The following is a 15,929-nucleotide window of genomic DNA, read 5'->3' on the forward strand; positions in this document are numbered from 1 at the left end:
CTCATACTCAAAGCTGAGTACTCTTGATTTCAAATAAATCCCTAAAAATCTTGCACAGATTTACAGCACAAGTATTAATTTCATCTAATCAAAATCTTGCGTCTGATCAGTAATCGGTTTTTCAGGTAGTTTACATGTGAAATGTGGTGATGCTGCTTTCATGGCATGTTTTGGTCGTTTCACTGCTCAGTTCAGTTCATTTTATGTTCACAGCAAGGCCCTTTATATTGTAAAATAAAGGCCTTACAATAACAGAGAGAAAACACCAACAATTAGACAAATCCCCAATGACTAAGCGATTGGCAACAGTGGGAAGGAAAAACTCCCTTCTAAGAGGAAGAAACCACCAGGAGAACCAGAGGGACAGACATCTGACGTAAGCAGTTGGGGTGAGGAGAGGGAAACAGGACAAAAGACATGCTGTGGAGGAGAGCAAGAGATTGATAATAACTAATGATTAAATGCAAAGTGGTGTATGAATAGAGAGTGGAAAGAGTTCGATGAGGAAGAAGCGCTGTGTCATGGGAAGCCCCCAGGAGACGAGGCTGATGGCAGAATAACTACGGGTGAAAAAAGGAACAGTATGCATGCGGGCGTTTATGGGATGCTCAGATTAAGCCAGCAGTTTGGAAACAAGTTACAGGAACGCAGTCTGATTGAGATCTGGTTACTGACACTTTGACTTGATAGTGATACTTGCATAAAACCAAACATTAAAGCAAAGAAACCCCACACTTAAAGCTGAAGAACTGAAAGTGGCAGCACTGAAGGCCTAGCATTAACAGAAAAAGTACAAATATAGCCACCAGGCCAGAGAAGTGAAGCCCCTGCAGAGGTGCCTCGCAATCCCTTGAAATAGAGTCACTAAAAAAATCAGTTTTCATGAAACACTAAATCAATATAATGTAAAAAAAAAAAAAAAATCTATATAATGTCATTGTCTGAACTCACTCCTTCAGTGAACTTGTGATCCTTTTGAAATGAATCCCATCAGTAAGTGTGTATTAAACTGCAAAGAAAGGTATATACTTCGAATCAGGTTTCCAGGGTCACCAGCTCCACCTTATCCAAATACGGTCACTTCTGACTCCAGAATTCAAGTGCACATGGTAGTCAATAAACCAGCTGGTGTGACATCAGGATGAGGGCATCTCTATTGGAAACATACATAATGTCTGCTATTGTCAGCTGATATTTGTCTGTCTGGTTCTAGAGGCAACACAAGCTCTACTCTTTGTCATCATGGTGTCTTAATTGTACTTGATGGTTTCAGGCAGGGTCAAGGCTCTGTGCATCAATATAAATGATACCCAAGTAGTGTGTGAGCGCACGTATGTGCGTGTGTGTGTTTTAAGGCAGATGGGCAGTGAATGATAAAGCTCATGAAATTCAAAAATGAAAATTGTCCTGCACTGAGAACAGAGACACCCATTTGAAAATATAGCATTAAAAATAACTATACATAAAAATGCATAAAGGTGTACATTAAAATATAATATCCCACCATACATGCTAACATTAATCTATGTAACCTTGTGTGTAACCATAAAACCACGCACATACAATAAACTCAGTAGTCAATGTTTAAAATGACATCATCTTTATCCTTTTAGACCTCTCATGTCTTTTTGTTGGGATGAGCTGAAATCAAGCTTGTTTCGGGTAAGGATTCATTATCTTCAAATCTTTTTTGGCTCAGTTTTCATTCTTTCTTTTTTAGCTAATTAGCTAATGCATGTCTGACTCTGATCCATTTTGGACAGAGTCCATATATGTGCATCTCTGTGCATTATTTCAGTTATTCTGAATCTATGTGGATGGCTCCACTGGTGGAGCATAGAGCCTCTGTGGGTGGATGACCAAAGGGAAAATACTAAGTTCAATGAATATCATTTATCTATGGAAAAAAGTTACCTCATGCTATTGTGCTGACATCTAACTGAAATGCAACACGGATCTTTTTCACTGTTAATAATTAATTTTAAAAATGTGGTGTAGGCAAAAACATAAGAATCTTTGGATTATGGTAACCAAAGGAACCAGTGAAAATACCCTCTGAGACTGAATGTTGTGCTGTCTTGTCTGGAAATCAGTGTGTGTGTTCTCAGTGGTATTATCTCTGTCCTTTAACACGTGTAAATGTGCTCCAAATTCAGTATGTGTTGTGGGTACATTGTGTAAATGACATTACCTCCCAGTAAGTGCTAACATAGTCATATTCTGCTGTTAACCTCTCTAAGTACTTCCATTCTCATTCTCAGTTTTTATCCTCCCACCTCTTTACCGGCTTCCTTCCTGTTCAATTATCCATTTCCATCTGATTCGCTAATGACAGCCCCATAACTGTGTGGTTGACTTGGCAGCTCCAAAGCTAAATGTATATTGAATGGTAACACTGCATGTTACCAGCACAAAAGCAATTGAAAGGGGTCATTTGTTAATATGGTGGATCAAGAAAATGTCACATATTCTTTGGACTTGATGGCATCCGTGTCACCTTAAGAATTGAGTTAGAGTTAGGTTGAAATAAGCCACAATCAAGGGGCAGGTAATTGGGTTTTATCAAATCAGAGCAGACAAGAAGTGGTGAGTGAGTCTGCACACACACACAAAATCCATACACTGCTTCATTTTTGTAACAAAACTTCCAAAATTAGTTTTGTTTAAAGGTCAATGTTGGCTTTATTTCTCATTCTGCCACAATCCTTAAGAACAATGTTCTCTGTGCTGTGGCTGCTTAAATGCCAGGACTGCATGTGGCTTCCTGATGTTTAATGACTTATGGGGAAATGGGATCAGGGAGCGAGGGCAGCACTGCCACATAGAAACAGAATTATGAATGGAACAAGAACAACTTTGTGACAAATCATCTCCCAGTTAACCTGAAGTCAGTTTGCTTATGCTTACTTTGCTTAACACTAGATGGCAGTCTTGGCCCAAATGGTAAGTCGTTTCGTGTGCAGATCAGGCAAGTTTAATTTGCTCATGCTTGCTGCTGTGTGTGTCTGTGTGTGTTTGTGTGTGTAGAGAGTGGGAGGGAGCGTGTGTACTAATGGCTTATTTCTGTCAAGCCCTGTTCTGCAAGGTCTCAACTGACACTGTGTTGACAGTAATGATAGCCAAAGCTCTCTTTCTCTTGCGCTTTCTCTTCTATAAACACAAACACACACACACACAAAGACAGACACACACAGTCACACATGCATGCACACACACACACACACACACGTTAGTTGACTCTCGTGTTGAGAGTCAGTGGCAGCGTTTGACTCAGTTTGCCACAGTTTGCCACAGTTGTCACTGAGCAGTGATGTGTGCTCTTGTGTCTAATATTAAACAGATATTACTTGTGCGTGCTGCAAGTAGAGCACCTAATGACAACACTAGACTGACTTTGCGCTCTTTTGAATGACTCACTGCTGGGTTGGTTCAAGATTCACTACTGTCATCTTCCTTTTTAATAATAAATTGCCTGCAGGGTAAAGCCTACTGCTTTTCCTCTGGAGCTGGACTGTAAACTCATTTATGTATTAATTATAGGCTGTAAGCTAAATATATTGTCATTTCCCAAGCCTGGTTTCTGAGATAGGCTCTCAGATGTTTAATTATTGGGCTAGATGGTACTATTGGGCTGCTGGAATGTCAATAAAATAATATTTAGTGTGACTATAAATTCACTGAGTGGATTTGTTGCTAAGGAGGACCTTAAATTTGGTCTAAAAACAACTGATATGCACTGCCACACAGGTTTTAAATGACACTGTATGACGTATTGTGCAGTAAGTACACTACATATCATATTAGCAATGCAGCAACTTATTAATGCCATTATTATCATCTTTTTGTTTCTTGTTATATATTTTTAATATTGGGTAATATTGTAAAAGACCCATCACAAGTTCCAGAAACACTGTACTTGCTTAAAATTCACAGGCACATCCAGTAGAAAGAAAATCTGTCATAACTCTTTGGAATTACCTGGTTTTCTAGATTCATTGGTTCATGAAATGTGATCCTTGAGTTACTAACACACACAATTTATACATATTTATAGAGCACACTCATTTGAGGTCAAAAGATAATTTAACCCTTGGATTTAATACCTGCTTCAGCCTCCTTTGTAACCTCAAACCTCAGGCTTTAGAGGAACCTGCAGGTCAGAGATGGCTGATGATCACAGGGGGAATTTTGGACCATTTTGTACTTACAGGACTCCTTCAGCGGAGTCAAATTTCAGGATGTGAAAGGCTCTAATGAGGTCATGCCACCACATCACCCATTTATGGGAAGTACTCTAGGTTGAAATAAATTGGATTTAATATTTAAGGTAAATGTCCTGCTGCAACACACAACTTATTGTGCACGCCCAGACATAATTTTGCATGATACCAGCTTTTCCCACCCCTGACTCTAATTGCTTTCTGTTGCTGTCATTAGCTTAGCATTAGCTGGAGACGTTTTCCAGCCTGCTCTGTGAAGAATTCACAGATGGAGAAACAAGTTAAAATATTTATATTCAAATATACAACATACACAAACGTACTGGGCCTCCTACACATTACACCTTACACCTATTCAGCTCAGCTTATTGGACTAAGAAAGTGTAATGGGTTTCCGTGATTGTTTGTCCACGGAAACCTATGCCATGAAGCTCCTGGTGCACAGTTATTGTGCTCATGTTAATGCCAAGGGAGGTTTGTAACACTACAGTTATTGAGGAAGCAGTGTTTGCAACTTTTACGCATAGCTCTCGGTAATCCCACTCTGTAACTTTACGTGGTATGCCAATCTGTGGCTGAATTGCTATGGTTCCGAAAGACTTTCACTTTGATAAAGTAACACTTACAAGTGATTGCGGAATAGCTAGGATGGAAGAAATCTCACAAACGGACTTGTTGTGACAGTAGAATGATAACTCAAAGTCAGGGAGCTCTTTAAAACTATGTCTTCTTCCACAAATGTCTGAAAAACAGACCAAGGGCTGAACATACAGAAATTGTGAAATTGCATCCAGGAACTTGTTATGCAACAGTGCTAACCACCATGACACCCTGCTGCCCAATGATAATTATAATACTCTATAAAATTGCAATTAAAAAACTTAATTTTGTATTTACTGGCGTTATTTTTTTTTTCTCTAATATTAAAATTTGTTTGATGATATGAAACATAAGTGTGACAAGGATACATGTGTGATAATACTGCAAATGACTGCATAATGTGTTTTTTAAAAAAAGAGAAGACAATACACAAAAGTTAGATAGATACAATAGTTACAATATGAATTTTAACAAAAGCTGTGTAATGCACTAAGGCTACAATATTGGTTTGTGAAAATAGTTATGTAATTGAGTCACATTCACCTCAAGTTTCACTGGAGCGCAGTTCTAGGTTAGTGCCATCATTTCGTGATCTGGGCCGATGTAAACCAGCGGCTGAGAGTGTCGGACCCCTTCGCCCTTTGACCCCAGCAGCGTCCCTAATCTGCATAGAGGAATGAGAGGCATTTTCAGCCGCTCACAGGAGGAGGAGGAGGCGGGGAGGAGGAGGAGGTGGTGGAGGAGGGGAGGGGAAGTTACGACGTAGTAGAGAGTGAGTGAGAGAGTGAACCAAGTTTCCAGTGACTGAGCCATCACGGCGTAAAAACTTCTTTTTTTGAAATGAACTCGCTTGGCGGTGGAGGACGGGGTTTATGCGGAGATAGAGAGCCGTGATAGCGGGTTAGGGGGCCCGGTCCGGCCCGGTGCTCAAGCCGAATATGGGTCAGACCGCCGTGTCTGCCGTGTCTCAGACTGCAAGCGGTGAGTGTGTGTGTGTGTGTGTGTGTGTGTGTGTGTGTGTGTATACGTGCAGTGTGCAGTCTCCCTTCCTCTTGTCTCTCTCACACACAATCCGCTATCTTTATTCAGGAAGTCTTCTCGTTTTTTGTTTTCGTTCTTTCACATTTCTGTCGCATAACTTCGACACAGTTCAAACAAAGCGCAGCGCTAAATACCGTTAACGTCAGTGGAAGTTTGCTAAATAGATGTGTGTTCATTTTATTCTTGCATCATTTTACGCCGTGTGTGTGTGTGTGTGTGTGTGTGTGTAGGGGGTTTCTAAATTTATCGCTGGCTCTGCCAACCAACTGTTGTATAGCAGAAAGAAAAACTAGTGAAACAGCCTGTCTTAAAACAGGATGCAGTGTTGTATAACCCAAGAGCTGTTTAAAAGGCTGGCTTGTTGTAACTAGGTAATGAAGACTTTATGTATTTAGCAGCCAACTTGACATTGGTCGAGATGATCGGAAGGAGCGCAGATTAAACTTGTAACCATTTGCCCCTACAGTAGACCCCAGATCGAGCTGTCTATCTGAGCACAGTAAATACAGTCACGAAGCTGTTGAGCAGCACTCAGTGAGTCAACAAGTAGGCCTGGTCATTTTTATGAAGAGCAGCAGGAAATGCAATATTACAGAAGATATTAATTTTGGATAAATGAGAAGTGCTGGAGTTCTGAGCTACGTTTAAACCTGTTATTATTTAAATTATGGATTAATGTAACTCCTTAGTGAGTTAATTATCTCCTTAATGAAGACTTCTTCAGATTTCTTTCTAGTTTTTTAGGTGCACCATGCTAGTACTGGATTTGACCGCCTTTTGCATTTATAGCTACCTTAAGTCTTCGTAGCATAAATTCAGCGAGGTGCTGGAAACATATCTTTGGTGCATAATGACATGACAGCATCATGCAGTCATCATGAAGATTTGCCAGTGATGTGGATCTCCTGCTTCACTGTGTCCCAAGACCTCAGTTGGGTTGAGATATGGTGACTGTGGAGGCCATTTGACAGTGTCATTGTCATGTTCAAGAAATCATCTTGAGATGATCTGAACTTTGCAGCGGGGCATGCTTACACTTTGGTTATAAAGGGATGTACATGGTCAGCAACTATATTCAGGTAGGCTGTGGCATCTAGATAGCGCTATATAAATACAGGCCATTTACCATTTACCATTTAAATGGCGCTCAGAGACCCAAAGTATGGACTGACATTATACCACACACTATTAGACCTCTGTCACTAGCCTGAACTATTAATACAAGACAGGCTGTATCCACGCTTTCAAAGTTTTTAAGTTCTAACCCTGCAATCAGAATCAAAACGTCTTCAGACCAGTTAATGTGTGTCCGATCTTCTCTTGGTGAGCTTGTGCAAACTGGAGCCTAATTTTTCTGTTCTTAGCTGGTAAGAGTGGCACCCCGTGTGGTTTTGTGCTGCTGTAGCCCATCTGCTGCAAGGTTGCATATGTTGTACTTTTAGAGATGCTCTTTTAGATACTTGAAGTTAAAACAAGTGGTCATTTGGGTTATTCTTGCCTTCCTGTCAGCTCAAAGCAGTCTGAGGGGCAACACCAAAGTGTTATCATTTCAAACTAGGAATCATGCAGATTTTGAAGATTATGAAGCTGAAGCTAATAGAAAGAAAAGGAAAAAATACTCTTAAATGAAACAGTCTAACCATCAAGTGTTTATCAGCTTTATAATGACATTGAAGCTTATTATGAGCTACAGATTGAACAAAAAGAGTAGTTTGTGTTCTTTCATCTGCATACTAAACTGCAGCACTGATTGTTCATTGGTTAATCTGTTGGAGTTCTTTGTGTATCTAATTCCCAGAGTCATTTTAATCAGCTTTTTTCATATGCAACACTGGCAAATACTGAACCCGAATGCTTTGTTTTTACAATCAAAGCCTTTTTTTCCCATCTGTAGTCCTTGGTTGGTTCGTTGAGCCATAAAGGTAGGCACTTCATGTTCAATCACACTTTTTATGGGAAGGCTTAAAGGCAGTGAGGTAGAGGATGAGACACATGACTCTGGATGAAAACAAAACTAAATCTGTTTTATGGCTCTGTCAGCATTTAAACTAAAACTCAGACTCAACTGTAATGCACTTTAGTCAACATGCAAAGGAACCTGGTGGCTATAATAATGATCTATACGTCCTGCATGGTTACATTACGACTTCATAATGATGCGGTGGGCTTTAAATGCTGAATCTACAGCACTAAGAGCAGAAGTGGAATTCTTTCTCTCAGGGTCTTATTGAAAGATCATTAACATAAAACTGAGATCTCTGAGCTTCTCTACCGAAGTTAAAACATGGTCGGTTTCCTGTTTGACTGCTTTTTGCTCTGTTACTCCAGACTTAGCCAGAGCTTTGAAGTCGTGCAAGTATCATGAGTTGAGCTCTATAATGCTTGTCCAGCCTTTGCTGGAGAAAGATTTGGGAGAAATGACCCAAGTGTTAAAACTGCAGAGCCCAGCACCGCCCCTCCCTCCACTCTTGTCCAGCACCTCTTGTAGCCTTGTCTTCTTCTCTTCCTTTCCCTGTTCCTTCTTTCTTTAATCCCACATTTTCTCATGCCCCACCTCAGTGTCCCTTTTCCCCTGTGTTTCCCCTCTTTCATCTTTTCTTCTTCCCTTTGTTTCTTTTTGCCTCTTTCTCCCCCTCCATCCCTCTTCCTCTGTTTGTGACGCTTGCTTCTTCCCTCCCCGGTGACTTGGAGTGAAGGAAGGAAGCCTCTCCCTTTTCCCTCCTCCTTAACACATGTTCAGGCAATAATGTCTGAAAAGAGTTTGCTGGCTCTGTCACAATACATCTCTTTTACCCTTAAATATTATATCAGGCGATACATATAAGACTTTGCAGTTTGTCAAGGCAACTGGCAACTGAAGTCTCTTTTATTTGGTCGTCTGCTGTCTCTGAAGTTGTTTCTAATTATCCCACCCAGCTGCAAAATATCCAAGTCCTGACTCACCCATTTTGCATGACATTGCATTTCAGCTGTTTCAGTGTAAAATTCATTGTGGCACAATGGAGTCGAGTCAGCATCTGTAATGTGTAACAACGTCCCAGAATTAAACTGAGATTTAGAGGTACACAGTTTAATTTCAAGAGATCAAATACAGCACTATTTTAAAGCAACTGTCAGTTACAACAAATACTGACAGCATAACATATGTTGCTGTTAAACAGCAGATTGATGAACTGAAGATCTTAATTCCTCTGATTTGGTTTCCTAAAACCTGATTTTGTTGATTTATGATGGTGTATATTTTTCTTAATAGATACAATAGATTAAGGCCTGGCAAGATCGACTTTAAAAAAAACAAACAAAAAAATTTTTTTAGTTGAAAAGAAGTCAACATGTTTAAAGCTGTTATCTGTTAGTACTTACCTTGTTGACAGTGTTCGATCTATTGGCAAATAAGATTGGCAGTGGTGTTTATCTGTTTGTGTAATGTAATGAACAGCTGAAACGTTTGCTGTGTTTGATGTAGCAGTCGTTGAGCATTATTTCTGCACATACAGTAAACTAACATTGTCTGCCTCAAGGTATTATATTTGTCACCGTTATATTTGACTATGTAGACGTGTCAGTGGGCTTGAACAGGAATGGGACAACTGTGGTGTTCACCACAAAGAGGAACAAGCGCGAAATAAACAATCAAACATTTAAAAAGTAGCAAAAGAAGCACATACAGTGGGTGCAGTGGAGAGTTTTCATATTGTTTCATATATTGTTTTCATTTTACCCAGTGTCACTTCACAATAAAGAAGTTTTATATATATATATATATTGTGTCTTCTGGGGCATAGGCTAAGCTAAAAAAAGCAGCACTAACACAAGCGATAGAGTCCCAAAGACTGGTTATTCCAACTATTTTTAATCCTGCCTCCCCAGTTTACAGTATACAGTATAGTACAGCGGTCCCCAACCCCCGGGCCTCGGACCGGTACCGGTCCGTGAGTCGTTTGGTACCGGGCCGCGAGAGTTGAGGCTCAGGCGTGAAATGTATGGTTTTCAGGGTTTTTATCGGTTTTCAGTGTTATTTTGTTATTGTTTTTATCGTTAACTCTGTTTCCTGGGTCTTTTCACGTGTGTTATGAATAAATCTTCTTTTTTTGGTACCGGTACTAGTTTTATTTTGTTATATTTATCCGCGACACCTTAAAGGCCGGTCCGTGAAAATATTGTCAGGCATAAACTGGTCCGTGGCGCAAAAAAGGTTGGGGACCGCTGGTATAGTATACATCGCTAGTCCCATAAGGTGCCGTCACAGTGTTCACAAACCTAGAAATTTTCAAACTGTGCTGAAATGAGACAAGTACAGATAAATGAGATCGTCCTCTTTTTTTTTAGTTGTTTTATTTAGAAGTTGTCAAATCAGCTCACTGACAGATTATCAGATCCATCTCGCACACAAGCGAGCAACTTCTTCTGTCACACTAACACTGTATGTCCTCCTTCACTACACCCATGACTCTTCTGAGGTTTTCCTCTTTTCTGTCTGCATGGCAGCTCCATATTCAACAGGCTTTGTCCAGTGTCCCTTCCCTGCACGTGTCAGGTCCATCTTGTCCACAAACAGCTCAAGCTGGATTGTCCCTCTGATATACTACTTTCTAATCATTTCCCTCTTAGCCACTCCCAGTAAAAATCTTAGCATTTTCAACACCGCCAAGTCCAGCTCCACCTCTAGCGCCACCTCTGTCTTTTTGTTAGTGACATCTAACCGGAACAGTGCACCCTTAGGACTGGTTCCTATACATTTTGAATCCCAGTGAAAACATAAACTAATCAACCATCATGCAATCTCTCACTAAAGAACAAACAACAACCCTGCAGCTGCAGGTTCAATTACTGTGGAGAAATTGTTAAAGTAGCTAATATCGACCGTATATTCACTATTTTCTGTTCCACTACAATGTAGCTACAGTAAATCGCCAAGTTTTTTTTTTCTTTAAATGTCGATAATAGTCGTATACATAAAGATGGAAATCAAGAGTTATTTAACGGTTGCCCGCCTCCAAGCATCAGCCTCTGGTCAGTTGTTTGGGGGACGGAATGATTGGAATTTCTGCAGAGTGAGGTGAGAACAATAAATTAACTGTAGGTGTAATTTTCTCGGAAAAGATGACTTATTGTTGTACTTGTGAGATCTCTGCCGTTGAACACATTCGGTGTAAGTGTAAGCACCTCATGCATGTGTCACAGCAATGCAGGCTTTAGATTTCCTGCATTGCTACACGACACAGCATGAATCTCAAATCTTCCCCTTTCCTTATGATAATTACATAACTGTGAAACCAGGAATTTGAAAAGACTGTATTACAATCTGTTCCGAAAAATGGGAAGCAGATGAATCTCTTTTGATGATTTGCTTTGTTTCTTCTCTAAACTAAGCAGTGAGTTTTCTTTTGCCTCTTCGTTTCATTTTCTTTTCTCAGCAAGTAGTCAGTCAATCCATTGTCCCTGTTTGGTTCCCACTGGAAGTTTGATAGTTGGCCTAATGGTGATGATAATCGCTGTTACCGATTTTCCCATCATTAGCGGTACAGAGTAGCTGCTGAAATGCACCTATTGTTGTGATTTGATATCAACACAGGAACAGGAAATGAGTGTGTGTATGCAAAGTATGTGTGTGTGTGTGCAAAAAGAGGGTGCTACATTGGTCTGAGGGGAGTTGTAGGGGGCTCTGTGCTGCACTTCTCCATGTCTTCACTCTTTACTGCCATTGTTTTTATGTACATGTTTGTCCTTGAGCACTCGATGTGATAAAGGTGATCACAATACTGTTGGGAGCAATAATGAAACTATGATTTTACGAGCATTCTTTAACAAAGCAGAGTGCTTTGTTATGGTTATATTGCTCTAGTTATATTACTTCTTACTATCTGACCCTCATTTTACACTTTAGGCTAATGACACATCAGTTTTTTGTTATAATAATCCTACTTTATTTAGTTTAGATCTGCTAAAGACCACCAAATGTTTTAAAACCTGCAAAACTGTCTTTAAATTTATAGACAGAATAAGAAGATTCGATATTATTTGTTAGATATTAAGAGTTTGTTAGTTGTAAACCTGTGTGAATTTGGTTTAATCATATTTAATTGACAGTGTTCCAACAAATATTTTGATCGATGCACATTTACTTTAGCTTCAGTAATGCAGGGGAAAAAGAGAGACTTTCTCATCACCGTGGAAAATAAACAACACTAGTAGAAAAAAAATGTACACTTATGTAGACTTTAATTACTCACAGCGTGTGAATAAACAATGCATTGATCCTTCATCAGCAGTAAGCAGCAGTCAGAGATAGTTTACACTCATCAGTTTTAGCCCATGTCCATCTGTGCAGAGTGCGAATCAGCTATCTGCCAATGCTGGTGAGAGCCAACCAATCATCAGGCTATTGATAGTTTTCAATTGAGCTGAAGGTTATGAAATGGATTTGACCCACTAGATCTGCTTAGCCAGGAAATGCTTGACTGAGTGACTTTAGTTGCTGTTAGGCAAATGGTTACTTAACTTCTTTACTGCCAAAATGAACATCTGGATCATCTGGTCAGCTAAGCTGAGTGTTTTTTAAGCTTTGGTCTGGTGGAAATCTGGCAGATTTCTTTTTTTTTTTTTGCTGACAATGGGGCTGCATAAGCATCTTAAACAGTACTGACACTGCACTGTTCTGTTTTCAACCAACTTTTATTGTTTTCTTGTCGGCAAGTATTTAGAGTGACATGAGCTGAGTGGGAATGCATTATTATTTTTATTGAGCAGGCATAGTGATTCCCTCCATGTGTAGCTAGCATTTGCAAATTTAGGAGTTCTCTAAGAATGCACTTGAAAGAATGAATTAATGAATTCCCTTAAATCGTCTCCCTTGAATAATTGCGTTTATCTCAGTTTGCAGATGACATGAGAGTCCCTGGCCTTCGGCTATTGAGGTTTTGCGATGATTGTTAATTTTTTTTTTAGTTTTTTAAACCAGGCTGCTACCATGTCAACAAATGTAGGTTGCGCTCATGAGTATATTTCCTCTTGCCAATCAGAATACAAATTGTTATGGATTAGTGTAACCAGGATCCTGGATCGTGCACTTGATCTTGCATCTTTTAAAGTTTTGTTTTCAGAATTAATTGAAGCTGTCCACATAATTGGAGAAAACAACCACCATGACTTCATGTGAAAAACATCCAAGTATTGTGTTGAAGACATATCAGCTGAAGTTGAACTTGAGCCAGGCTTTTTATGTAATGCAAATTGTAGGTGTGATGTTTTGTAATTACTTTTAATTTCTGCACATGGCTGATTAATGTTCCAAACATCTATTATTACTTAGTCTGACTGCATTTAAATATATTAATATAATAAAAATAAAGTGTTCAGCACAGTGTCTGTGAAGGCTCTCAGTCATCCAGGTCATCTTAGTCTGAGGAGCTTGGAAAGAAAAGCGTCTGGACCTCTTTAAATTGCTTGAAGAAGTTTCACCTCTCATCCGAGAAGCTTCTTCAGTTCTAAGAGTCAAATGATGGAGAGTCCCAGATTTAAGCTCTGTGGGAGTGTCCCTGAGAGGGTCATGGACCCCCTATTGATCCTCGACCTAATCACACGAGCCAAGGTGTGAAAACGAGTGTAGGTCACAATCAGCCGAGGTTTCGGGTGAGCTCATCGTGAAACTTAACCCCACCCTATCACGTGATTTCCTGAGGTCAAATGGCACAGGATGTGAATGGTCGTCAAGGCGTCTGGGAAGGGATCTCAGAACTGGATTGAGATGGCAGTCAGTTGGTGTCATAAACCACCACCTCTATTCAAAGATGGTCGTTCACAGTGGACATAGATGGCTTCTTTCACTCCTCATTTAAACTGTCCAAAATGTGAACATTGGTATCTTCAAAAAAGTGACCATTTCCCTTTAGATGCAGAAGGACGGCCGAGTTAGTCCCGTGGAGCCGGCTCTTCTATGTTGCGCCATGCGTTCATAAAGGCATGGTTTTGGGGCTGTTCTGTCATTTAAGAGCACTTCTGTGCTAAAAGCACACAGCTCCTTCAATATTTCCACATCGCTGAACTTCATTTCCTACAAGCAGCAATAACTTGACCTTTTCTTCGGGAGTGCAAATATGAAAAAAGACATAAATTACTCAAAAGTTTTTTGCGGAAAAAATGATACACATTTGCCGCTAGCTGGGCTCCACAGAGTCAGCGGTGATTCAGCAGTGTTACGTAGCTGCAAAAACAAAAGCCTTCCTCTGCTTAAATCTGAGGAATCACACACACCACCTCTCTTTCCTCTGTAAGCTTCCTGCACACACACACACACACACACGCACTTGCACACACTGTCGACATTATCCCAGAAGTTTCACAGCTCTTCTAATCTTTCAGCAGGAAGAGGAGGAGCTGTGGGAGGACAAGGATCTCGCCAAGACACACACACAAGCGCACGCACTGCAAATACTGTTAAAAACAAATATTCGCCCCTGACTGACCTGTAGAGCGCGACAAATATGACTATTTCTCAGCTTTTTTTTAACACTTGCTGACTCCATCTTAAAAACGTGTGTGGATCTGTCTTCATTTAAAGCTTTTAGTTGATAATATAGGCGGGCGTTATCGGGAAACTAACAGGAACAAGCCTTCGGCAGTAAACACCAGTAATCACTTGTTAAAGAGATGTGTATAATACTAAATAACACTACACTATTAAAATATAAACACAATTCCAGTAAATACAGACTGAAAATATAAACACCGCTATAATCCTGCACATAAAAAATGCAAACTATAGAGCCAGATAAAGTGCACTGTGGTTTGTGGAAGCTTCCATTATGTTAAGAGAGCCATTTTTCCTGTCGTCCTTTAAATGGCTACAGGAATAAAAATGAATCTTAAGTGCTATGACTCTATTTTGAGCATCATGTTGCTGTGACCTGAAGGAAGGGGGTCAGATGATTGCATATGTTTGAGAGCACTTTAAGTAAAGAGGGTCCTTCACCTTCTCGGATCATTTCAGTTGAGTAATTTGAAGGGTGGGATTCAGGCTGTTCAGTATATCACAGAAGAAGAAGAAGTATTAGAAAGGCAGAAAAATCTGTTTTATAACATATAACACATGTGTACATCGTAGATGGCCTATACTTGTAGTATTGTGCAGTATGAAGGAGTTAAAATAAACTAGTTTGACTGAAATTAAGGTCCAGTATTATTATTTTTATTTAAATTGGAAGTGTTGGTCTTGAGAATAAGAATCTCCTGTGCTCAGATGGCAGGATTATCTTTGCATATCCGTTGTAGGAGAGACCAGCTCTCCTAGAGAAAGGCTGCAAAGGCTTATGGATAATATGCAAATATAAGGGCCCTGCCTGGGTTGCACGCTGATATTGCTTTTCTCTTATTTATATGCATTTCTGCTTTCGTGTCTTCTAGTTGAGGGACTGGAGAAATCAACCTCTCTGGCCAGCTGCGACGTGGCGGTGGACAGCTCTGCCAATGCCCAGAATGCCCATGCATCACGGCAGCAGCGAGGCAAGCTGTCAACCCTGGGCAAACTTTTCAAACCCTGGAAGTGGAGGAAGAAGAAGACCAGCGACAAGTTCCAGGATCTTTCAAAAGGTAGGACGTCTTGTGTGTCCGTGTGTGGATGTGTATGTTAATGACACTGTATCAACAAGCTGATGAGTCGCTTCTGATTTGTTCTCCTCAATCAAGTGTCTGGTCAATATCTCAGATTGCATTTTTGGATTTGTGTGGAACATTACGCGTGAAATGGAGCACTGTTGCTCCCAGAAGAGCTTTAAAAGGAAAAGAGTGAATGGTTTGTTTGTAGTTCTTGCTGATTGATTCCTCAGGGGTTTGGCTGGGAAATAAAGAGAGACAGAGGTAAATACAAAAACCAGAGACTCTTTTTCCTGAAAGCTGCTAGGTTTTATCTTTTGCTTTTCCTGTGTTTATATGAAAGTTGTGTTCCTCTATGTCCCTTTAATGCTAGCGCTCAGGCAGTTTAGATATATAGGATATATAAGGTGCTAACTGGGAAGTAGAACGTCTTTCTTTATAATTAGATATTTATTGGTGTCAAAGTTTTCGGGGGGG

The 15,929-nt window shown here is 40.1% G+C and overlaps 1 protein-coding gene across 3 annotated transcripts in view; it reads left to right on the forward strand.

The window, feature by feature from the left end:
• The window catches only part of phactr2 (phosphatase and actin regulator 2), a 45,739-nt gene that overhangs the window by 12,916 nt on the left and 16,894 nt on the right, over positions 1-15,929 (forward strand). For 2 of the 3 annotated variants that reach the window (XM_082558354.1, XM_082558356.1), the window contains exon 2: positions 15,264-15,449. In XM_082558354.1, the coding sequence (XP_082414480.1) occupies positions 15,264-15,449 (186 nt within the window). Of the gene's footprint in view, positions 1-5,569; positions 5,802-15,263; positions 15,450-15,929 lie in introns of those variants that run through there. The other variant, XM_082558355.1, reaches the window with a different exon arrangement.

Source organism: Aulonocara stuartgranti (assembly GCF_965226115.1).
Source record: "Aulonocara stuartgranti genome assembly, chromosome: 13".
NCBI lineage: Eukaryota > Metazoa > Chordata > Actinopteri > Cichliformes > Cichlidae > Aulonocara > Aulonocara stuartgranti.